The sequence below is a fragment of the Tachysurus vachellii genome, chromosome 11, assembly GCF_030014155.1.
Source record: "Tachysurus vachellii isolate PV-2020 chromosome 11, HZAU_Pvac_v1, whole genome shotgun sequence".
NCBI classification, from domain to species: domain Eukaryota; kingdom Metazoa; phylum Chordata; class Actinopteri; order Siluriformes; family Bagridae; genus Tachysurus; species Tachysurus vachellii.
This window is the reverse complement of record NC_083470.1, coordinates 7,293,071-7,318,734: the sequence shown is the minus strand read 5'-3', so window position 1 is coordinate 7,318,734 and position 25,664 is coordinate 7,293,071. Positions and strand designations below refer to the sequence as shown.

At 39.0% G+C, this 25,664-nt stretch overlaps 1 protein-coding gene across 1 annotated transcript; it reads left to right on the top strand.

Annotated features, from left to right (window-relative positions):
* The first annotated feature begins 196 nt into the window (after positions 1-196).
* Positions 197-25,543, top strand: prkar2aa (protein kinase, cAMP-dependent, regulatory, type II, alpha A). The gene is made up of 10 exons (XM_060882546.1): positions 197-1,772; positions 16,569-16,604; positions 19,047-19,183; positions 19,323-19,429; positions 21,469-21,622; positions 22,594-22,695; positions 23,592-23,666; positions 23,859-23,924; positions 24,110-24,248; positions 24,538-25,543. The coding sequence occupies exons 1-10, from the start codon at positions 1,520-1,522 to the stop codon at positions 24,660-24,662; spliced, it is 1,194 nt and encodes a 397-aa protein (XP_060738529.1). The 5' UTR covers positions 197-1,519; the 3' UTR covers positions 24,663-25,543.
* The last annotated feature ends 121 nt before the right edge of the window (positions 25,544-25,664 follow it).

Sequence of the window (25,664 nt, the reverse complement as noted above, 5' to 3'; positions counted from 1 at the left end):
TACTCTAGAGACTGTGAGGTAATACACGGGAGCACAAGCTGTCATTTTGTCACTTCTCTTCTAAACGCTCACAGCCACGCCCATTCGCGCGACGGATTCGAGTGACACCTTTGGAAGCGTTCCGATTGGCCCACTTTAACGTCAATCAAAACCGAACGCTTCGTTTGCCCTGTAAGTATGTCGTTGTGGCCACACCCCCTTAAGAGCGGCTCGTGGAGCAGAGAGAGCGCCTCGTCGGGAGGCAGAAACGAGCAATACGAAAACATACACGCTTATTTATTATTTTTGTTTTGTTTTGCACAAAAATTGGAGGAAATCTGTTTTTGGAGCGCAAGCCTTTCTCGTGCGGAATGTGGCGCTGAAAAAGAAAACCAGGATTGACACGGAGGAGCAAGTTTTCTGCAGATTTGTGTGGTTGGAATCGCTAAGCTAATCTAGCTAGCCGGCCTAGCGTTCACCTCTGCCCGGGAAGCTCGTCACCATTTCCGCGTCTCTAGCTTGTGGAACGTTGCAGTTAGCGGTACATAGCGGACCGGTTGTGCAATTGATAGCTAGTTATCACTGGAACTGCTCAGTTTGAACAGAGGCTGACGAGCTAACTAGCTATCTGTCACCCTGTCCCACCCTCAGCTAGTCTTCAGCTATTAGCATAAGGCTAATCTTTGGTGGCCACTTTTACAAGGCAACTTTACAACACAGCTACCTCTGCTTCTTCAGCTCTTTAACGTTAGCTAACATTGCTGACGTTTCTTTATCAAACCCTCTTTAGTTCATACACTGGCAGGAAGGGGGGAAAAAAACGAACCCTAAAGTGCAAAGAACAGCGTATAGCCGAGCGTCTGCTGTCCGTGAGCTGAGATCAGAGCTGTTTGCTTTGACATTAACGAAAAGAGACACTTGTGTAGTGAAACCGCCAAATATATAAAACCCAAACACGTGGTTAGTCATTTTTTTAACTCTTAAACTCCCCAGCAGTGCAGTTTGTACCTGGTTGATGCTGAAATAACAACGTTTACGTATAAATAAACAAGTCCGGTAGGTAAATCCTTTGGCCTTAAAAGCTTGAACGCTTATCCGTGAGGCTGTAAACACCCGGAACCAAACAACTGTCATTAATATATTTTTATGCCAGAGAAATTGTTTAATTCGTTTTTGGTACGAAGAAGTAAATTCTATGATTGTCAGACTAAACTGGGCTACTGGCATTTGTGTGAACCAGTTCATTTTTTCTCACTTAAGTCCGTATTTTGAAGCCTTGATCTTTTGTAGGCCTACCTCTTGACACCTCACTGGGAAACGACACATGTTATTCCGACACTTTTTCGACTGAGATCAAATCGAGACCCAGATAAATAACTCTTGTTACTTGCTCCTTTAAAAGCAAGCGTTTTCTGTACTGCAGCCCGTCCACTACATGGACTGATAAGGAGAAATATATTTCTATTTTTGTACCACAGTACATAATTTACAGAAATAAATCTATAGTCGGGGAGAAGAATATCAGCATCACCATCCAACCATGAGTATTGAGATCCCGGCAGGTCTGACCGAGCTTCTGCAGGGTTACACGGTGGAGGTGTTGCGCCAGAGGCCACCGGATCTGATCGAGTTCGCTGTTCAGTATTTCACCCGCCTCAGAGACACCAGGAGTCAAGATGGTTCCGGGGCCACTGCCAAGTCCGGTGGCAAGGGAGTGATGTTTGATGGTGAGCCCATGCAGACAGAGTCTAATGGTGATGATGATGACGATGATGAAGACTCTGACTTTGAGCGTAAGTACTAAATAAAGTGCCCAAAGAAAGGTTACATGTAGAAACAAACGCATCTGCTTGAATGAACCCTTAAAGGTCGTGTGTAGAAGTCTATTGTGAATGAAAAGGATAATTGAATCTTTAGAGCCTGTTAAAGGCAAGATCATTTTACCAACCAGTGAAAGGTTCAGTTCGTACTGTCAGTTTGAGTGGTTTTGCACTTGACACTTATTTATATAGGCAAAATGTGTTGGTTATATGTGTAAATGCACAGCCATTGTCAACAGGCAAAGCCTTTACAGTTGCCATGGAGTTCTGTCATTCACTGGAGTGGTGGTGCGGAGGGGCCGAATGGTGGTGCAGGGGGGTTGAGTGGTGGTGGTGGTGGGGGGCTGAGTGCTTGAGCTGTTCATAACCCTGTATTTATCTAAAACACGAATGAAAGACCAAATCGGTTATTGTGTTCAGTAATGCATGTGTGTCTGTGTTGCGACAACATTTATTTGGTACCTGGGTTGGATAGTTGACAGCAGAGGTGCTTTTTGTACGTGCAGGTCTGTGAATGGATGAGATCTGGTCATTGAGAAAGAAAACATTTTTTTTCACAATGGTGAAACGAACACTCGGTCTACATCAGAGCACTTATTATCTGAGTGATAATTGTTCACATTAGCATCATTTAAATCCAGTGATGTATTATGGTAGAGAGACTTGTCCAGGAAGGGCTTGTTTATTAGCATATTAATCTATTCAGATTTGTTATTAGAAACCTACGTTTGAGCTGACCACATTTTGTCTGCACAAGAAGTTGCCTGAGCATTGATCTCATTTGTAGAGAACACAATTATGTTCTTGATATGCTATTTTTGCTTATGACAGTGCTACTGCACATACATCTTAAACCTAGTGTAAATACCCAATATTTCACTATGACAACTGTGATCCCAGACCTGAGAAATCTTGTGGAAGTGTCTCTGGCACTTATTTTATCCATCACAGAAGGTTCTGGTAAAATAGTTATGGCCCTGGATAATATAGAGAATATTTGACAAGCTTAAAGTGTTTGACGTACCCAAATAGAACAGTGATAACACCAGCACCGTTCTATTCTGGGTAAATCAAACACATCAAGGCTGTAGCTGGAGGATGAGTATCACTGACTGACTCAGCAGCTGTGAGTAAGAACAAATATCTGGAACTAGAAAACATGCATAATATTTCTTAGTGTGGAACTGTATCACTGTCTCTCACTCACATTGGTTGTAACCACATCATTTCCCTTCTCATTTGTATACAGTTAAACTCTGCTCAAAATTTTTGCCAGTTCAAGTTGAAACTGAATGCCTTCTGGCTGGCTCGATGCGTCACTGCCGGTGCAGCACAGGGTGAGACCTTCTCTCAAGTCTCTTCTGACACCCTGCTAATGAAATTTCATAATGAAATTCATGTAGCAAGATATATTCTGAGTCCAACACACCAGTTAAGTAACTCCTGACATTAATGCAAACATTAAATTTGTAGACACCAGAAAAAGGTCCACTTACAAAAGATAAGGTAGATAAAGAGGTTGCAGTGTGGGCAGTGTTTACTTGAAAATTAGCCAAAAAAAAAAAAAAAAGATGACTGTGAACCCGCTGACGGAAAAGTGAACACAACACCTACCACCATGCAACAAGTGTTTTGAGTTGGAGAGAGTGACCAGCTTTCCCTCTTGTGTGTGTGTGTGTATATGGATATTTTTAAAAAACCTTTATTCCTCTGCATTTTGCCCTCCCACCTTCATGAAAACAGTGGTCACTGAATTTGAAGTTTTTCAAAGAAAAAGTTCAAGGTGGAGAAGTTTCTTTACTGTTTTCATGTGGAAGATTCAAAGTATGAGTGTTGCTTTTCTGTGGGTGTAATGAGTGCCAAGTTTTTCAGCTTGTTTTCAGTTGCTACTTTGTGGTCTTGCGGTCTGTAATTTTTATGATGTGTTTGCACATCTAATGTTGACAATATGATGCAGACCCGGGATCCCCAATCTGCTGCTATAAACTGCACTGTGAAAAGAGATTTCGAATACAACCAAAGTGTGACCTTTAACAGTGGTTACTGTTTGTCCACGCATGCAAATCCTTATGTTTGTCATTTTCACTCGTAGAAGTTTTAACTGAAATTAATGAAGATGATTGATTGATTGAGCTTTTGGTCAATTTGCTGTCCATAGCTTGGGCAGTGTAGTGTTCTTCTTACTCGTAATGTGAATGTTTCCATTTGATATCAAATGCTGTTTCCAGTATACTGGTACCATCAAATACTACATGACATGCTCTTGTTAGTGGGTTTAGTACATCTGGGTGCAATTGGTGTTCATGTCAATTAAAAGCTCTTCTCATTACAGAACAGAACCCACCTGCTCTGGATGGCAGATTGTAGCTGTAATTTCCTGTGAAGGCTCAGGAGATTTGGACTGAATGTTCATCAGTTTGCACCATTTAGAGTATCATTATCAGTTGCCTCTTGCTACTCTGGTAGTAAAAACATTTAACTTTTCATGCGTCTAGGTATTTTTAGAAGAGAAAAAAGAGCCCCGTTCACTCCTGGCGTTAACATGCATCCTGGGTGATGGCACCAAGTTCACTCAGACCACATTTGGAGGCAGTCTGGGATGAATAGGGTCACGTCACATATGGAAATTCGGACAGCAACAAAGGCCCAGCAGATCACCTACGTCATTGTCCAGGATGCATGTTAATGCCAGGTGTGAATAGGTCCACATCTTTTTTAGGATACGTTTTTAAACACTCTATGGCTGTGTGTATGTGTACAGAGGTGGTGGAAACACAAGCATGATTGTGTACAGCATCACTTATTTACATTAATGTCAGTCTAGTACATTAAATTCTACATCCTGATGGAGGTCATCCCTCTCCAGCAGGTTTCTAAATTGGCTCACAATGTTTAGCAGTTTCATGCACGCTATTCTGGGACAAATCTATCACTATGAAGCAGTATAGAGATGTTAAAGCCACAGTTTCACGTTTTCTTTGAAATGGAAACGATGACTGTGTTGATTAAACATTAGGCAACATCTAAATCTGAAGCCATTTAAAGGATAGATAAAGTAGGAATTTAATTATGCACCTTCAGTTTAGACACAAAGCAAAAAATCAAGTTGACGTGAACACAGGTTTGTTTTGTTTGTTTTTTGTGTTTTTTTTTTCCCCTAAAGAAAAATGAAGAAAAAAGAGAAATGCGCAGTAACATACTAATGACATGAACATGAGCATGAAGTCAACATTTGGGGCTTAGCAGTCAATCAGAAAACGACTTTTCCACAAACAGTTCTGTTTGCTCCATTTCCGACACTGTTTAACTGAAACGTTTACTAATGAGGTATCCCAGAGTGGAAACATCTGGAAGTCTAATACTTCCATGCATGCCTTCCCTTTGTGTACGCTTAGAAACGTGTTTAAACTGAGTCGTTTTTGTTTCATTTGTAAGCAGGAAATTTTATTAAAGTAGAAAGAGAGTAGGGATAATCATGTTTCAAATCAGATCAAAGTTTATTCACCGTACAATTGTTTTACTACAAACAGGTGATGAATTATGTAAATCAAATTAAACACTGATGCACAGCTACTTTTTGTAGGATTTCTAGCCATCTATCCCTGTTAGCAGTGCTGGCTGTATTCAAAGAGAAGCTTATAAATATAGCAACAACTAATTCACAGCAAACTAATCTACAGCTAATAATAGACGGTTCGCGGAAAAAAGAATTACTATTGGTGACATTTATCGTAATGAAAGGAGTGTCCCAAAACTTAATTGAAACTATAAAGGTTAAAAATGTATGATGTCATTTTGAAAACAACAAATAAATAAATAATTTAATTTCTTGTCAAGTTAAAGTAAATATAGCTCTTTGCTGGTGTTGTATGAAATTTTCTTTAACTTCATACCCTGTTGTGTTAATAATAACATCAAATGTTCGTAAAAGACAAAATTGCCACAAGTAGCACTTTTTTTAAAGACATCCAGCTCGCTATAAATGTTTGGACGACATGAGCTTGTAATTGGCAATTTTACCAGTTTTGATCTCAATTTTCATCATCAGGTTTGGTGTCAGATTAGCCATTATTCTCCAGTATAGGTTCTCATTGTTTTATTAAAAGTAGCTGCCATGTTTGAGTTGTCATAGAGACGGAGCAACCTGTCACCAAGGGATACATCTTTAAAGCACACAGAACACACTGACATCAGCGTACACATGCTTCACTATAATAAAATGACCAAATGTTCATTCATTAACAGGCATCTTCATATTCTGTAAATAATGAGTGGCCTTGACGATTATATTAAAAGCAGCATAAATTTAATGAGCGATATGAACTTTTTTTTTGCATAAAGTGAATATAAACTGCTCTTACACAGAACATAGGTTAGGACTGTTTTGAAACGCATTGATGGTTTTTTTTCTCACTAATTGTATTATTTTGTTGACACTTTTTGGCAATTTGCACGAGTGTTAAGATAAGAGTGACAGTATAGCAAGCGGATTGTTATGCGCGTCTAAATCTTTTAATCTTATTACAATCAGGGAAAGCGTTATCTAATATATGCTTGGTGCTGAATAGGTTCTAGTGCTTTTCACCATGTTGCTGCTCACTTTAAAGACGATGAAATGAAAACCCGCAATAGTAGTATGGCTTTATCATGTGCACAGGTGTAGGGTAGGTGAGATAAGCCAGAGGTGAACCTTGACCAGAGGATGGAATGATCATAGGTCACCTGCAGATGAAACAGTCGACTGGGAGCGGTGGAAGTTGTTCTAGCTGTGTCTGACGTGCAGTCACTTTGGAATGTTGCCATGCATCACCATAAAAATGTGATGTGGATTACAGTGTGTCAGAGGTGCTCAGAAGGCAGCTTTCAAATCAAATCTTCTTAATTGGAGACCTCCTAAATCCTCTGTAGTAACAGCAAGTCTATTTCTCTTTAGTTCTCATCACTGTGTGAATTCAAGAATTATCTTCTAAATTCAAAGTAGGAAATGTGTAACTGCAGTCATTCGACACCTTTTTTTTTTTTTTTTTGGTGACGCAAACAAACTCTTGACCTTGGCTGAAGCGGTTAGAGCTCAACAAATATGCAGAGCATTTTTAAACAGAGCTTTGCCAACAGAGCGCTTTGGGGGGCTTAAAAGTGGATGATTGTATTTTTATTTAAACACAAACAATCAGTGTTCAAGTAAACCCAAGATTCACCATTTTCAGATTGTTATTCACCAAAATATCTGAACTGTGCATTGTGGTGAACTGGCATCTAGTTTTCTTTGTGGGAACTGTAGATTTGAATTGTGTGGCTGATTATTTGAAAAACCTAAAATTATACACATCTTGGTGGGTTTTAAAGGATATTAATAAAGAACACTTCAGAACACTTTTGTATTTAATTATGAGTTCAGATTGGAGGGTTTAGGACATGCTCGCCTGCAGGCGCCTACAAAGATGAAATAAGTCACCGTGGGCGATGGAAATGGAAGATAATAAAACAGCTGAACATAACGTAGAGGCAATGGCAACATGTAAATGCTAATGAACAGAAGTTAATATTCTTTTTTCCATCAAGCTCCCTTTTGTGCTCAGATCTCAGATCATACCTATTAAAAAAATAATAATTTTTAAGCAGTGTAGAAAATTTCTTCAATCGGAAGTCTGCTGTTAGAGGATCGTCATGTAATCTAACGTTACTGAACCTGTCTGTAGAGTTCAGCCAAGATTTTACAGAAATCATTTCATACATCGTGAAGTAATACTCTTGGAAAAACAGCACTTTAAACCAGTTCAAACTGGCCTTGGAAAACAAGACGATCCAAATAAGAAAGGCCCGTCCGGGCAGGTTTCATGTAAAAACACTTGACAGATGACGAACTACAGAACTGCAGTGCGTTTGTGTGTGTGTTGGTAAAATGTGTGATGCTGTCTGATATAGTTCCTGTATTTAGAGAACTGTGCTATCTTTATTTTAAAAAGTTACCTTGAAGTTAAATCGTTCATATTCTCTTCAACCCAGCAGTTTAAACAAGAGAGATGCTATAAATAATTGAAAACGACGATCCTGGCAATGTTTTGAAATCTGTTTTTTTAGCAACACAGAAATTGAGTGTGTTTATTTTTTCTGGAACCCACAAGGACACCTCTTTTCTCCTCATTTTAAAGCATGAACCTCTTCAGTTCAGTTTCAGTGTCGTATGACAGGAAAGGCAATGTGGATTTCATTAGATTAGTTTCATCTGTCACAACATTTTTTTTAATTTTTTTTTTTTTATTTTTTAGCTGTAAGAGAATTTCATTGGAATCTGCTGAACTTTTCCATAGTCCTTTAAAGCAGGGGTGCTTAAACCTTTTTCAGTCAGGGAGCACTCTAACTATAAAATTAATAAATAACTTTATAGACCCCTACAACATTATTCTACCGATTTATTAAAATATATAGATTATAGAGGGTTTTATTGGCAGAGCAAGTGATATTATTTATAAGACTTGTTTTTGAGTTATTGAACAACCCCATAAGAATATAATAATGCTGAATTATGATATTCTCCCCCAAAAAATCAAGAACTTCTTGGTTATGCTTTATTTATTTATATATATATATATATATATATATATATATATATATATATCACTTTGAGAAGCCTTGGTTTAAAGGAAACCACTTTCGAGCCTAATCTCGATCCACTCCGTCTGCAGCCAGCCACTCCGTCTGGTTACCATGAATATAAACCGAAAAAACAACCGTTTACTTGAAATAATAATGGACCGATAATCAGACATAATGGACTCGTACTGAAAATTAAGAGTGAAGAAAATTGCTGCATTTATTATTTCTAAGAGCCTGAAGTCCTTCCATTACTGAGCTGAGGCTCTGATACTGTGTTTAGATTTTATTATTATTTTTTGCTGCTGTTATCGTACACCAAATACATTTCCTTATGGGAGTTATTTCAACAATAATTTTCTCAATCCAATCATCTGGGCTTAAATAACAAAAACACAGGGTGAACACAGGTTTTTGAGTGGTAGGTTTTTAACCATCTCTTCCTTATACAATATGACCAGAAGTTCATGGACAGTTCAGATTCTGAGCAACTGTTTTGCTTTACAGATGCATTTGGTCTGATACACTGTAGTATTGTCCAAAATGTCCAGGGAATTAGAAATAAAAATTTTAGATCTTGTTTGAAAATATTGTTGGTTCTGGTGCGGGGTCAGTTCTACGGTGTCTTTTCTTTCATAGGATAGGAAAAGAAATAGCAGTTTGAGAGGAAAAATGCTTCTGAAATCTTATACACAAGCATTGCTTGTCCTGTAAATTATGTTGATTAACTGCAAAGCTGCTGCCAGTTGAATAATGAAATTTGTCATTGTTTTACTGTTGACTCTGTTCTGCATTGTGTTAACGCTGTCTTAGCTATACATTGTCACGTTGACACACGTGTCCGAGACACTTGTCTGTCTCGCCTCAGGAGTGGATAGTGAGACTGTAGATGTAGTAGGGGCAGGGCAGGATCATCTCTGCATAGGTGTCATGGTGTTCCAGGTATAAACACTAATTGCTTGCATTTTAACAGCTGACTTTTACCTATTGACATGTTTTGTGAAACAGTCATCAAAAACTGCTGGGTTGTCATTTCTTAAGTCTTGCTTAATGTCAGCGCGGCAAGTAGTACAAGTCCATCCAGGAAGGCTAAACAACATCCAGCACTTGTGTGTTATATTTTCTTGCTATTATGAAGTTGAACAGATTAGATGTGGTTGCATGAAACTTCCCTGTTAGCTCCAGGGCTTCTAGAGATTTTTCAGATGAGAATGGTTCCTTTGACCACTTTTGTAAGGAACAGTGTGAAAACGGTTATTAAACGGTTACGTTACATTATCCGCACATGTTCCTTGCCATGTAGTATAGAAGTTTCATTTTATTAGGGTCCTAAGAGCAGTGTCCTCCTTAAGCTACAGGTGTTCCTAATAAAATGGACAGTGAGTGTACATTTAAGCTTTGTCAGTTTTGTGACTGAATTTAAAATCAGAATAATATTAAACATATGTTTGGGACAGATTATGTTCCATTGGGGGCTTTGGGTCATTATAAAACACACACAGCTCAGTTGTACAGTGTTGTTTCTGCTTTTTATTCTTTTGTAGATTCACATGAGATCATGTAGCATTGGTATTGTAACAGTGAACAAGGGGAAGCTGCACTGGTTGCCTCAGTGCAAATGCAGAAACGATGCCATTCTTGATTTGAATGTCATTGTGAAACTAATCAAGATTGGTAGTATGCTTACGTCTCTCTCTCTGTGTGTGTGTGTGTGTGTGTGTGTGCGCGCGCGTGCGCGCATCATTCTTTTGTCAGGTCAGGATAATAATCTGAACTTTGCTACTTCCCTATTTTCTGTGTGTAGCACCAGTAGAATGAGGAAGAGAGGAGAAATTCCTCCTTGGTTATTTGTCTTTCACACACTCGTGTCTCAGTTTGCCCACATTCTGGCTGCTCCGGTTGCAGAGAGACGAGTTTCATCTGTGAAATAGCATCATACCGAACGAGACTGCAACAACGAGAGAGTGATTAAGTGCGGGCTGATTTTTACTACAGCCAAATGAAGCTCTCAGTTTACGACAAAGCTTTATATCGTGTATCGCCGGAGAATGTTTAAATTTGGTTTATAATAAAGGTAACGAATGAGTGTGAAAATTCTATTGGTATGGGTCTGTATACCATACTAAAATAAACTTGTTCAGGGTTGTATTTCTACAAAACGTAGCGGTAAGGTCAGTGCTTACAAGAAAGGCTGCTGCGTTTATGCTCCATCAAACGCTATATTCATCCATGCAGGCTGTGACATTAAGCAGGGACAGGCAGCTGGCCAAGCATGTAGTAAAATAGATTAAAACTATTCAGTGTTCAAAAGCTATAAATAGTTAAAAAGCTGTATAACCAAAAATATATCTCTTTTTATTTTTATTGCTTTTTTTATTATTTTTTTTTTTTATAAAGAACAAATGTATTTTTTGCACAGCCACATTAGATGCTCAAATAACCCTTTCAGACAGAAGCTTTTGGCCCGCGATGGTGTGTTAATGCTGTTTTCATTCTATCTAAAAGGGATATTTAGGCTTTTTTGTGTGTTGAAACCACTGATTTGTTTTAACTTCCTGTCCGACCCTTCAGTCCCCGTCTGAATGAACTGAGCAGCTCTTCAGAGAGCTGGCTGCAGTTAAAATGATGCCTCTAAACAACTCGAAAGTGAAAAACAACTGCAAATGAAAAGATAGGATTGCTTCAGCAAAAAGGATTTTTCTGTTTGCAGGTGAATTATGCAGCAAATTAACAAGAAAATGTTATTATACAAATCATGATTGAATGTATATACTTATGTGAAAAACACAATTGAAAGGAAATGTCCAAATGATTTATTTTTTATTTTATCTGTGGGACAAAGGATTCATTCATTAAAATCTACATATACCAAAGGCTATAAAGGCAAATAACGCATTGTAATACGTACAGTGAGTTGGTATGCTAGTCAACGGCTGCTGTTAGAAAGTAAATTCACAGCTTCTGATCGAAGAACTGAAGAGCTCTGTGGATTTAAGCAGGGTTGATCAAGAGAGTTGATCGCGGTTATGATCATGTAGCACTTGAACATAAAAGCTGCCTGGAAAGCTTCCTTTAATTTCTCAAAACATGTTTAATCACGACTGTTATGCTGGAGAGATTTTTTGGAACACTTTCAGTGTTTACACATACATACCTGGTCCTGATTCTGAAAAGATTGTTTGTCATCCATTCATTTTAATTCACCTAAAAAAAACACTTCCCTGAAATTTGCGTATCCTGGGGCCGTCATTCACAAAAGCTACCTCATTTTGCATCAATATCCATTTCAATTATTTCGTTCAGTTTCAGCGCCTGCTTTTTAAGGTTTTAACACAATTAACTGAAAAATCTTTCTTTTGTCTGGATTCTGGTCCTTTTTTATTCTAAATCCCTTAACCCCTTACCCTCACACACACAGGACCTGTTGGTTTGTTTCTGACAATCTGATTAGTGGAAGGGGTTCTTTGGGATTGAAGAAAGACTGGACAGAGCGGTTCAGGATACAATCTAAAGCTTCAGCAGTGTGAGAGGCCACCTGGACCTGCTCTGTCCTTTGGGAAGGCGTTTACTTTTACTACATTAGGTTGTCGTAGATTTGTGTTGAATTCCGAAAAAATGCTAAAGCTTATTGGCCTTGAGGCGCTCAAGCAGAAAATGTGCCGTGTGGACGCAGAGATGTGCTCTAACCTTGTCCAATCACAGAGCAGATAAAGCGGACAAACAGTGGCCTTGTTTAATCACACAGAAGATATCATTTAGAGGAACCGACCTTGCCTTGAACACATGCATTAAGAGCTGTTTATGTTTGATATTCTTCGTCAGTTTGGCGATCCACATTCTGTCTCAAATTGTTGCTCTTATATGGCTTTATTTGTATTTTACTGCAACATCCTTTTTTGTACTCACCCACCCTTGGGTCAAGTAAAACTTGTGTGTTGGTCAGTAAAGAGTTAAATAAACTGGCACACTAGAGGACAACGCTGCCTTTTATGGATCTAGGACACAGTAAAGAAAGAGAAAAGGGGGAGGGAATGATGGAAGGCTGTAGTGTGTGACAGAATGGTCGGGGAAGTCCATGAGGGAGACAGAGGACATGGGGACCTCAGGATTGATTGCAGGAAAAAGGAGGAGTGTGTGAGAACCAAAATCCAGTGGAAAAGTAGAACCTTTTGCAAGCCAAATGTTTCCCGGTTCCATAAAGGTCAAACACCTTTTGATATTTTTAAAGCTACTTTTGAATGTCGAACTAAGAAAAATAAATGGGTGTGTTGTAATCACAGCAGGCACTTTGAAAATGACACGGACATACACACTCAGAGTTTGACAGGAAAGCACAGCAGCATAAAATATTATCCAAGAAAAGGGGCTGTAAAGGTGTGTGCACTTAATTATTGCTCAGCTGCAGCAGTTTGAAATGTGACATGTAATTAATCATGCTGCAGAATTACACTCTTCCCAGCAGTGTTTGTGTGTATGTCTGTGTGTGGGAGAGAAGAGAATCGGTTTGAATTCTCGTCCGTGCGAGAGAGACAGAAAACTAATCTCTAGTCCCCTGGTTGTGGTTTGATTGCTGTCTCACGTGACGTCACGTCACGTTTTTCTCTCTATCTAGTTCAATCTCACACACAAATTAGAGCCACATTCACCATGACACTGAATATTGCATTGTGGATGAGGGAGTGAGTTTAAGACCTGTTTTCCATCAGGGTGATTGACTCGCACACGAATAAACAGGTTCTTTCACAGTCTGCACTCGAACACTCCAGTGCACTCAGTGCTGTTGATATGGCATCCATGTGCACCCATTGTGAAACATCACGTGCGTGCAAAACACAATGAATATCAGTTTTCTGCTCTGCGCCATCATTGTTTGCTTCATTCCTATTTAACTATTAAACAAGTGCAGACAGTGTCATGTGTTTTTCATTGCTAAAGGGGATTTTCCCTTTCGCAGTCTTTTTTAAACCTGCACTTAAAAATAAACGTTGTAGAGAAAACTTGGTTTTGGTGCCATTGTTTTGTTTGTTTCTTGAAGAACATTTTAATTGATGGTACCACAGAAAGTTAAAACTAGTTTCCTATCATATAAAATGGAAGCAGACGTATGGTGGAAATTAATGACTACAGATTTATTGGCTTAAACTGTGATGGACAAATCATTAGTCCAGGCACCCATTACGAGCAGATCTCATGTCCAGACTGTCAGATTTTTATTCAGTTGCCCAGTGGACAACAACCAGAACAAGAAAACAAGATAATAATCCTTGTTGACTTTTGCAAACCAAACGTTTCATTGTATACTGTATGTAAGTTTAAAATCAAATTGCGCTTCATAGTAGTGTGCTGCTAAAACTACAGAGAAGAGAAAGCTTCTGAATCCCACCATCTGCTGTGGGGCGTCATCTGCCTGACGATAGATAGTCTTTTACTAGGTGGCTTAATTAGCACATGTGGATGACATACAACACGTCAGAAGTACACGGGTATGTGGAAAGTATGTAGAGTTTGACCCACAAAGCATGTAACTGTCCTGCTTACTACATGAAGTCCTTCAATGGTTAAACATGAGAAAATGGAGATATTTTACATGCATGAGAGAACCTCCCAGCTCATAACCATAACGTTGGCCAACAGCTTGCTGAATTTTGGTCGAGGGTGCAAACAGAACATGCTAGTTGGCCATTTGGTTTGCATATTAGTACTTGCATACATTTACTGTGTTCAGTCTAGTCACATAGGTTTCAGAGCAACACAAAACATGGAGCTTTTATGTGCATGGTAGTCTAACTAATATATTTAGGATTTGTAAATCACTGCTAAAGTTAATAAGCTCTGTAGGGGACAAGAAATGGTTCTTCTATGGCATCATTCTAAGGAACCTTGTCTTGCGCTTTTATATTTACAAGATTTTATGGTAAGATCCAAGCTCTATTGGCATTGTGTTAATTTTTCAAGTCTGTTTGTTTGCATGCCTCCTCACTGATAAAACTCGTGCATCTGCGTGACCATGACTTTGTTCCGGATGTTTCCGGCAGTTTCCTTTCCTTCCGGACACAGAAGTCTGCATTGCACAGTGATACGATCTCATTACTGGTTTATAGATGTGTTTTTATAGTAGACTTTAGCTGTAGTGTGTTGGCATACTGGAATATAAATTGAGGCTTTCTGCTGGGGTGACTTTTATTATAATGATCAGATTTAGTTGACCATTTGATTGGCTGTCTTGTTCTCGTCTTTTGGGCTTTCAGACATGACATGGATTTTTTTTTCTTTAATTAATTCTTCCTAACCAGTCATCAGTTATAGATGTATTGCAACCTTCCCTGGACACACGCAAACTACTACTAAATAGGGCAGGCAGCAGCAGTTACAAATATGCTTGTAAAATCACAGCTATGTTTACCTGGACAGACAAAAGCCATCAGACCTCCCTTGAATTTATCAAAAAGCAGTGGGGATTTTTAGCTGTATTTTTGAAGGTTATGAGAAAGCAAAAATCATTAACGCCATAGAGATCTGCTGCCAGGAGTCGATAAATATGATTAAGCAGTCACACATTATTGCTGCTGTTCTTGTTGACCTTTGTGGGCACCTGGCCGTTAAAGAGATATGTTTTAGTTGAACATCCCATTCTATGTTTAATATAGAATGGGATATTATATATATGTTTGCTGTTATAATAGTCTTCAGTGTTCTGGGAAGGTTGTCCACTAGATTTTGGCTGTGGGGATTTGTGTCCATTCAGCTATAAGCGCATTAGTGAGGTCAGATGCTGATGACGGGCGAAGAGTCCTGGGGTGAAGATCCACGATCCATTTCATCTTAAAGGTGTTCAGTGGGGTTGAGGGCAGAGCTCTGTGCAGGACACTCGAATGCTTCCAATCGAATTTTGGCAAAGCATATTTTTATGGATCTTGCTTTGTACACCAGGGTGATGTGATGCTGAAGCAAATCTGGATCTCTTACAATTCTGGAACAGCCTTTTAGTTTCAGTGACATTTTGTGTGCTTCCATCTTTGTTGCACACTTTTATGGAAGAACCACATATGGTTGGATGATAATCAGGTGTCCACAGACCTTTGGCTACGGACTGTCTCTGTTCAATTCATCAAGTGAGAATATATGTTCAAATCCCATTTGCACTAAACAGGCTATTGTGTGTTTTATATAGCTGCCATTTTGCACATGCATTCCCAGCTTTAAATGAAACATTTGCCTGGTTTCAGTCAGGCTGATGGATAGTAGGGGTGTTATAGTGATGAAGAGGTCTTTCTTGTATTTGGTTTTCATGACAACATCAGGCACGTGAGGTTAAAGCACCTCATCTTGTGACATCTGTGTAAACACATGGCTGAATCTCTCAGGTAAACATAAAGGGACCCAACTAAAAAGGCTAAAATGTAAAAAAGTATTCAGGTCTTCAGAAATGTTAATCCTTTTAAGTGCTAAAGTTCCCTGAGCTAAGACTACATATGGGATCACTTATGTATTAATTACGAATAAACGTAGTTGTAATTAGCACTTGCCATTAAGTGAGGAATCTGAAGTCACTCTCAATTCCTCTAATAAATAATAAATATAGTTTTCTGAGCAAACTGGAGACAATAATGGTGCACTGTTGAGTATTAGAGGTGTGTGTGTGTGTGCGTGTGTTTCTATATGTGCGTGTGTGTGTGTATATGTCTGCATGCATGTGTATATGTGTGTGCGTGTGTCTGTGTGTGTTTGTGTGCGTGTGTCTATATGTGCGTGTGTATATATGTGTTTGTGTGTTTTCTCAGGTTAAGGGGTGTATTCCTTAGGCTCACTTTCACACTGTGGAGTTAATAGATTATAACAACTCAGTGAGAAATACGGTTGAGTGAAAGGACAAACTGAATGAGGGACGTCAAGGCTGGTGTGCGCACCTTGCACACTCACCCACTTCTACTTTTTTTTTTGATTCAGGGTTTCAACCAACCATGCAGGCTGTTCAGCCTTCCTGGTAACCGCACAGACAAATGGAAGATGTTTACATTTACCACAGCTGAGAGTGTGTGTGTGTTAACAATGCAAAGAGACAGTTAAATTTAATTATCTCTCTCTCTCTCTCCCTCTCCGTGTGTCCCTCTCTCTGTCTGTCTCTCTCTCTCTCTCTCTCTCTCTCTCTCTCTCTCTCTCTCTCTCTCCCCACAGCACCTCCCCCCAGCAGATTTAACCGGAGAGTGTCGGGTGAGTTCTTGACGTCATTGCACTAATCATGCAGTTTAGAAAGTGTGTGAGAGTGTCATGGTCTCGCTCTATCATTTCCTCAGAAGAGTGTGTAACTTGGTAATTATGCCACTCCCTTTTCGTATGCTTACAGTTGTTTTGCCCAGCAGATGGGTATTCTGTTAATGTAAAATGACTTAAACAAGACTCCATATGAATGTTTGTCTTGTTTACACTACATAGTTTTGCAGACAAGATCAAGGAAGTTTTTAGTAAATGATCTTATTGATAGCTTTGTGTTTCCCACACTGTTATACTTAGGTGGACAAACAACGTATAATTTCTTCTTAAAAATGACCAGTTATTTTATAAACCTGGTTGTAACATGAACAAAACTTGGAGTCAATAATATGAGTGTGATTGCTAGCTTTTAACATCGAAGGGCAAAACAGCCGATAAACTGCATGTGCAAATACATCGTGTAGAGCTGCAGTCTTTCACCTTATATTCAAAGTACATGACATCAGCAATAAAGGATACAGTAATAAAACTCAGATAGACTGACGTACTTAAAATAATGCATCTAGCTCCCCAATTGCACTACTTTAACATATTTACACAGCACATTTTCACCAGAATGTGACTAATATATAAAAGTATTTCAAATGACAGTATTAAATTCTACTTGCCAGTGATATCTGATGCCACTTTGAAAGCTCTTTTAACTGCCTCAGATTGCATTGAACTTCCCAGAACTCCAACAATTAATGAGTAACCTGTCATAACCTGGACCTCTCATATCAGCAGGAAAGCATAAAAAGACTGGACCTAATGTGGCGATTGTTGCCTAAAGGGTTAATCTAATCGAATGACCATAGCTGTTTTATTGTTATTGGCTACATATGTAAGAGACATGATCTCACTGTATGACATGTTGATGATAAGTAGGTTTATACGATTTCAGTTTGTCACTTTATGATAGAAAGAATGCCTTATGGTGCGTTCACACTTCAGTGTCCTTGCTTAGTTTTATTTGGTTTGGCTTTACACTACATATTGCAAGTAAATCTACCATTAAACAAATTGGTGTGTTTAGGGCTAAAATGTACTTGTAAAAATAGAGTTGGTGCTAAATAAATAATTACGTAAATATATAGATAACTAGTTTAAAGCAATTGATCTCACACTTTTTTTTTTGTTCTCTTTTTGTTCATATGTCCTTATATACAGACCATGTTATATTTTGGTTCTGTAGCCTTGTCTAAGTGCAAATTACAAAAACTAATAACAAATCCGAAAACACAACGACAAGTCAGACAACCCGGAAGAGGTTGGTATAGTTTGTGAATGGAAACTTAACGATCATCGGACGAGACACCTTTCATTCACCTGTATATCTTGAATGACAGGTGTCTTGTCCAATGATCGGTAAGTTTCCAATCACAAACTATACCTACCTCTTCCGGGTTGTATGAATCGGTGCACGAAACACATTAACAAATCCGAAAACACAACGACAATTCAGACCAACCGGAAGAGGTTGGTATAGTTTGTGATTGGAACACGTACTGATCATTGGACAAGACACCTGTCACTCAAGGTATACATGAAGTTCAACAGTCTGCCACAGGGAAAAGTTGGAATGGATGGATGGAATGGATTACTGTGGATTAATTTTGTTATCTTTTTATATTTAAATGGAGAACTTTACACATTACACATAAGATTCCATACCTGTATATCTTGAGTGACAGGTGTCTTGTACAATGATCGGTAAGATTCCATTCAAAAATGATACCTACCGTTTCCGGGTTGTCGGACTTGTCGTTGTGTTTTCAGATTTGTTAATGTGTTTTCGGATTTATTAATTTGTTTTGCACTTCTCGGCCGCCATACTTGTTATTTGTGTTGTCTACAAAAAAAAGGCTGCCCACATCTCATAATGACAAAATGGTTCTCTCGCTTCACTTCCTGCAGTCAGTTCGAGTTAGCATTAAATCACATTGTCCCTGCAATCGAACTGCCCTAGAGTCCAGCCTGAACTGGACAGAAACTACTTTCAGTCACACTGACTGGTTGTTTTAGTCCACATCTGCGTGTGATTTACTGTGTTCTCACCTGCCTAAAGAACCACACCAATGGTGGAAAAACACCAGGGTTTGAATTATATACACTAAACTTAGGCACCCTTAGGTCCAGTTGTTAGGATTATTATTAGAGTGAATGGATTTTTATCTGAGACGCCTGCTCCTCCATCCTTCCCATAGTTTAACCAGTGGGGAAACACTTATTTGTTTTTACTTTTGTATGTCCTTATTCTGACTAAGAATCCATGAATACAGTAAAGAGCACTTCTAACACCCCAGTTAATAGCCTTCTTAGCATTTCTCGAGGTAGAACAGTGGTTACAGGGCAGGTCACTAACTGTGTGTTGAGGATTTAATACTAATGTTCTCCTCCCAGTGTGCGCAGAGGCATTTAACCCTGATGAAGATGAGGAAGACTCTGAGCCAAGAGTCGTTCACCCAAAAACAGATGAGCAAAGATGCAGGCTACAGGAGGCTTGCAAAGACATACTGCTGTTTAAAGCTCTTGACCAGGTACTCACACTCACACACACACACACACACACACACACACACACACACACACACACGTATATGTTTGTATTGTGTATGTATGAGTGTGTGTGTGTGTACACTGTTGTGCTCAACCTTCCCCCTTTTATGTTGTTAATAGGAGCAGTTTTCACAAGTGCTGGATGCCATGTTTGAAGTGATTGTGCAGCCTCAAGAACATGTAATTGATCAGGGAGATGACGGGGATAATTTCTACGTCATTGAAAGGTATGTGTTTCAAACCAGTTACCAAGAAAGAAAAAAAGCTCTATATATAGTAATCACTGTGCCACAGAGATTATCTTCAGATGCTATTTGTTATAATATTTAACCCTTGTATGTTGTTTGTATTTTTGTTACTCAGCCAGTGTTTGTGGGTCTGGTGGACCCGCTGCATTTTTGTGTTTTTAATCCAACACAATCAAAAATTTTATGTTAAAATACTCTACAGATGTTTACTTCATCCCAATTACAAGCAATATAAACAGCATATATGGTTAATATTTGCCCTTTACCTTTTACATCACATTTTTTAATTAAAGTGCTACTCGGTTTTTTTTTTGTTTTTTGTTTTTTTTTTTTTTTTTTTTTAATAAAATGTAATAAAAAAAAAAAAAAGAAAAGAAAATTTAATCAAGTTGTGAGTGGAAAAAATCAACAAATTTACAAGGAAGCAAAGTTTTTCAAAACTATTGATGTTTATGAATATGGGTCCCACAGATCCGAACAACATACAAAGGTTAAATATTAGATGTGAAAATATAAATTTTTATTATTAATATATTCATATTTGGGGGGCACGGTGGCTTAGTGGTTAGCACGTTTGCCTCACACCTCCAGGGTCAGGGTTCGATTCCCGCCTCCACCTTGTGTGTGTGGAGTTTGCATGTTCTCCCCGTGCCTCGGGGGTTTCCTCCGGGTACTCCGGTTTCCTCCCCCGGTCCAAAGACATGCATGGTAGGTTGATTGGCATCTCTGGAAAAATTGTCCCTAGTGTGTGATTGTGTGAGTGAATGAGTGTGTGTGTGTGTGTGTGTGCCCTGCGATGGGTTGGCACTCCGTCCAGGGTGTATCCTGCCTTGATGCCCGATGACGCCTGAGATAGGCACAGGCTCCCCGTGACCCGAGGTAGTTCGGATAAGCGGTAGAAGATGAATGAATATTCATGTTTTTTATATTAAAAATTTGAATAGTAATTTCTTATTATTCTTTACAGTTTTTTTATTCCAACAGTTCTGCAGTGTTTTCCCCTAAAATATTTTTCCTCTGAACATAATTGTGTGAACAAATAGTGGACTAATATATCGTCACTGTCAGGTGGAATCCTCGTGTCTCCAAAACCGTTATTTTTCAGCAAATTTAAAAAACGCCATACCTTATCTGCAGTGCACAGGGTTTAGTCCGCGTTGCAGTGGATTGTCTTGCGCTAAATTCCTGTCCTCAGACGAGCACCAGAACTAGTGGGGGTCAAGATTTTTTTTTCTTTGAGCCCAGTGTTTTGAAGACATTTACCTCAGAAGACGTGTTGATTCGTTGCGACTCTTCTTGAGGAGAAATATGCTGCGAAGCTCTCCCACGGAGTGAGGAAGAGGTGGACAGTTGAAGTCTCCAATGGAGTTATGAGATTTGCGCTCAAGCTATTTTCAAGACTTTAGATTGGTTAATAACTTGAAAAAATAACAGACCCACGTGGGGACTGACCAATAGCATCGATATGTGAAAAAATATGAAATTGACCAAATTTGGACATACGAGGTTTTCGCCCGACAGCGACGATATGTAAGTGTAAGGGATGCAAAAAATAAAATAATCACTGTCAGCAAAAATGTTTCTTGATATGATTTTTGTAGTGCATAAACAACCTTTATCACTTGTTTGCAATTAGTTCTTATCAAATTCGTATCTTTAGTTCTTTCTGTAACTTTCATCCACTATATTTTCTCCTGTCTTTCTCCAATAGGTGATTTGAGAAGTGTGTGGGACTCTCACTGTACTTTATTTCATTAATATGCATTAACATTTAGTAATGGTTGCAGGCTTGTACTGTGTGGGAGTGGGCTTTGTTTCACCACTCAGCCTAATTCCTAATTCAGACATCCCTCGAACAATACAGGAACATTTCTCCCACCTGTAGTTCCCTTCAGATTTCTAGACCTGAACCGTGCGCCCTGCTGAAATGGTGCTTGTCAGATGAAGACAGCAGAGCAACATGAACCTTAAAGAGCCGTGTTGTGCCGAGGCTAAGTGGGGATTTGTTTCTGTTGCAGGGGCGTGTATGATATTGTGGTGCAGAAGGATGGCGTGGGCTGCTGCGTTGGTCAGTACAATAACAAGGGCAGCTTTGGAGAGCTGGCGCTTATGTACAACACACCTCGAGCTGCAACCATCATCTCCAAGCAGGAGGGGGCCCTCTGGGGACTGGTGAGTGTGTTTGTGTGTGTGTGTATATGTAAGAGAGAGAGAGAGGGAGGGAGGGATAATGTCTCAGTGACACAGTTTTGACCTACAGCACCACCATGTGGGTATTTGAACCTGACATACTACAGCGTTACTTCAATGATGGTTGAGTGTAACCTGTAATAACAGGCTGAACATACACACACTTCAGCCAACACAAAACCTCAAGGCCTTGCAAGAATATAATTCACTTATTGGAGTCTTGCATGTTGTTTTTATTTGATGAAGTGTATAAATGCAAGCTTTCTTAGGGTGTTGGGTAAGTGAAGAAAAAAGGCAGATACAGCATACATATAGGCCAAATACATAATCAGCTTGTCCCGGAGTATCTAGTAGCATGTTACCGTAAACTTTTCCTTGAAATACTAATGTGTATGTGTTTGTTTCATCATTAATAAATAAAAACAAGAACTTATTTTAAATGGTATCAGTTAACAGATGGGAATCAAACTTGCTTTGCTCTCTTCTATATACAGGAGCTCACAGACCCATGTGACTGACTAGGGTTGCTGTCTTAGACAGGAAAAAGGAAATGTCTTCCTTCCCACCCAGCGAGCATGACCAGTTTTCCTCCCTTGGCTCCTGGCCATAGATGGCTGTGGCTTTGTTAGGATTTAAACTCACAATCTGTTGATCTGTTCAGATTTAGGCATGCACATGATTTTTGATTCTGATTGCAGACCCCTGGACTGCCTGTAAACATGGCTAATGTTGTTTCAGGTCACGGTTTGTGAATGGAAGCTATTGACAAAATTAAGACTTGCGTTACTGTTAATGTTTAATAGTGCAGTACTTAATACTGATGTTCATTCTCATCAGCAGTGCACCATCTTTGGATGAATTAGTCCAGCTGCTGCAAAACAGGAAGATTGGAATTGATTAGTACAAGCTAACGTAATCTTGTGTGTGTGTGTGTGTGTGTGTGTGTGTGTCAGGACCGAGCAACATTCCGTAGGCTGATTGTGAAGAACAATGCGAAGAAGAGGAGGATGTATGAGCGCTTCATTGAGTCTGTGCCACTCCTCAAATCTCTGGAGGTAAGAAGTGGCAGGGATAAATAATAAATTCTTCAGCTGAGGAAGTGAAATTTGTTGTTGCTCTTTGCTCAAGTCTTAAACGAGCAAATTATTCGAATATATAAACAAGTTTTGTGTAGCTCCAGCTCATAATACTGAACTGACCGTAGCGTTCGGGGTCTGTTACCCAGTCCCTACACAATGGGTGGAAAATTTCAACTGTAGACCTGACGTGTAACAGACTGTTCTTTTTATAGTTAATTTAGCGGTTGGTCTAACTTTATTGCCATATATGGGAACATCTGCATCACTCCGTGCTACTGCTGATCCTCTTGAGTGACCAAGCCTGAAGTTAATTACTTCCAGCCTTGACTTAAACGGTTAAATCAGTCTTGAGGGGATTAAAGCACAACATCGATTTGACCGTATGGTGTTGCTGACGTATTATACAGCTTGGCAAATAAATGTTTAGTATTTAGAAATTACATACAAAAGATGGAGATGTTGCAGAGGATTTTACTGTATATATTTGTAGGAGTAATTTGTTGGAGTTTTTTATTCAGCAATGACACGTTATACATTCATTCATTAATAGACAGATTGTTTTCACATGTAAACATTAAGTGTGAATTAAGAGCTGCCTTATGTACAGCCTGTTATTTTAGTGATTATAGTTGTGTTAAAACTTGTCTCCCTTTTCCTAAACTGCCATGTAGGTATTAGGACATGAGTAATGTAATAATTGTAGTTTTAGAACTGTCTGTTTAATAGGCTTGATCATATTTCTGATTTAAAATATTAGGGTATTAATACTATACTGGCCCTGTAATAATACACATTTAAATGGCTTCAAATTTTAAAATCAAATCTTTTTAACCTACTGATGCTTATTGACTTTCTCTCTGTTTCTTTCTCAGTTGTCTGAAAGAATGAAGATTGTTGATGTTTTGGGGGTGAAGACTTTTCAGGATGGAGAGAGGATTATCATGCAGGTAGGTGATATGTCTACTCATGAAAACAGGTTTGAACAGAAGCATCATGCCTTTTGTAAAATAAAAAAACCTACATCAGTATAATGTGTAGGTGCCATTGAAGTAATCGTGCTATTGCTTTTAAACACTGATCTCTTTGACTGATGTTTTACTCAGTATTTTGTTATTAAACAGGACTTTGTGTTTTTTCAGGGGGAGAAAGCAGACTGTTTCTACGTTGTTGAATCTGGGGAGGTGAAGATCATGATGAAGAGCAAAGTAAGTTAACAAAATATTCAAAATTGTAAGAACAAAATATTAAATAGCAGCAAAATAATAATAAAGGCATGTTGGTTCAGCATTGAGTTCCAAGTGTTATATTTTAAGAATATGTTTACTGCTCTGATGAGGGAACAGGGAAACTGTGTTAAATAATGAATTGGCACAATGGTCTCTTATTTCAGACAAAAGCAGACAGACAGGATAATGCCGAGGTAGAAATTGCTCGTTGCACTAGAGGGCAGTACTTTGGAGAGCTTGCACTTGTAACCAACAAACCACGGGCTGCCTCGGCTTACGCCATTGGAGAGGTTAAGTGCTTGGGTAAGTATCCGTTAGGTGTGTCCATGAGGTGTGTGTGTGTCCGTGAGGGGTGTGTGTGTGTCCCTGTGTGGCCACGAGGGGTGTCCCTGTGTGGCCGCGAGGGGTTTCCCTGTGTGTCGGTGAGGTGTGTGTACATTTCTGGGGGGATTTTTGTCTGAATTTATTGACCGTACCTTTAACCCAAACAGTTCCAAATAACTGATTTTGTCAGTAGCGCTGGTTGTTTTACTTTAACAGTGTTTAAACAGTATGCTTGTCATTAAAACATGATTTGTTTGTTTTTTTGCAGTGATTGATGTGCAGGCATTTGAGCGCTTGCTTGGCCCATGTATGGAGATCATGAAGAGGAACATTGCTCATTACGAAGAGCAGCTGGTGGCTCTGTTTGGCTCCAGCATGGATCTCAGAGACTGACAGAGACTGGCCGTGCCTTACACACCTTACATACACACTCCACATACATGCACACACGAACACATAAGTAATCTAATACATATAGTTTCTATAAACACCACACGATTTGTAGGCACACACTCCTTTTTATGTTCAACTCCTTCCCCAGAAGACACACACAATGAAAGATTTTTTTTTTCTCTGTCCTCTCTCTTTTGCTCCCTTGAATCCTCCCCAACCGATCCCTAACATGCTCCCTTTCTCTCACACACTCGCACTAACACACCCCTGCAGTCTATACATCAGCTTTTTGGTGTAAAACGAAAGCATTACGTGCACTCGAGCTGTGGCCATCAGTCGACTTCAAGAAACAAGGACAGCCGTGCAGACACCAGAACACACTTGCACAATGCAACGAATAAACTCAGCCAAGGACCCATCCCTTCCTATGGACATACACGTAAAAGATGACATAAAATAATGTTTGCAAAATAAAGGATCCTAAAAACAACTAAAAATGCAAAAAATATATATATATATGGTTGAACCGAGAAGTTTTAGAAACATTTTATGACAGTGCGAAGCTTTGATTAACATTTATTTAAATAAGACTTGTTTCCTTTCCTGCTATTGGTGCGTTGAGTTAGTGCTGGTGGTATCCACGGTGACCAATGTTAGGTCCTCGTCTTGCTCACAAAAACTCCATATATGGTATTGATTAATGTATTATTATTATTATTATTATTATTATTATTATTATTATTACTGCTTTTGGAAAAAAAATTGTTTTATTTTTGGGCTCTCTTGGAGAATGTGCAGCAGAATCTAGTGCTTATTTTTTTTCTTGGTCATTCTGGATGAGTTGTTCTGAAAAGTAAATAAAGCAAAACATTTTGTTAACATGTTATGATTCTTTAATTGATCTTTGTATGCCACGTGCCCATTTTTCTAAGTTATAGGTTTCCTTTATATTATATGGTACAGTAAAATTCTTTCTTCACATCTCAACTTTGGGGTCAGAGT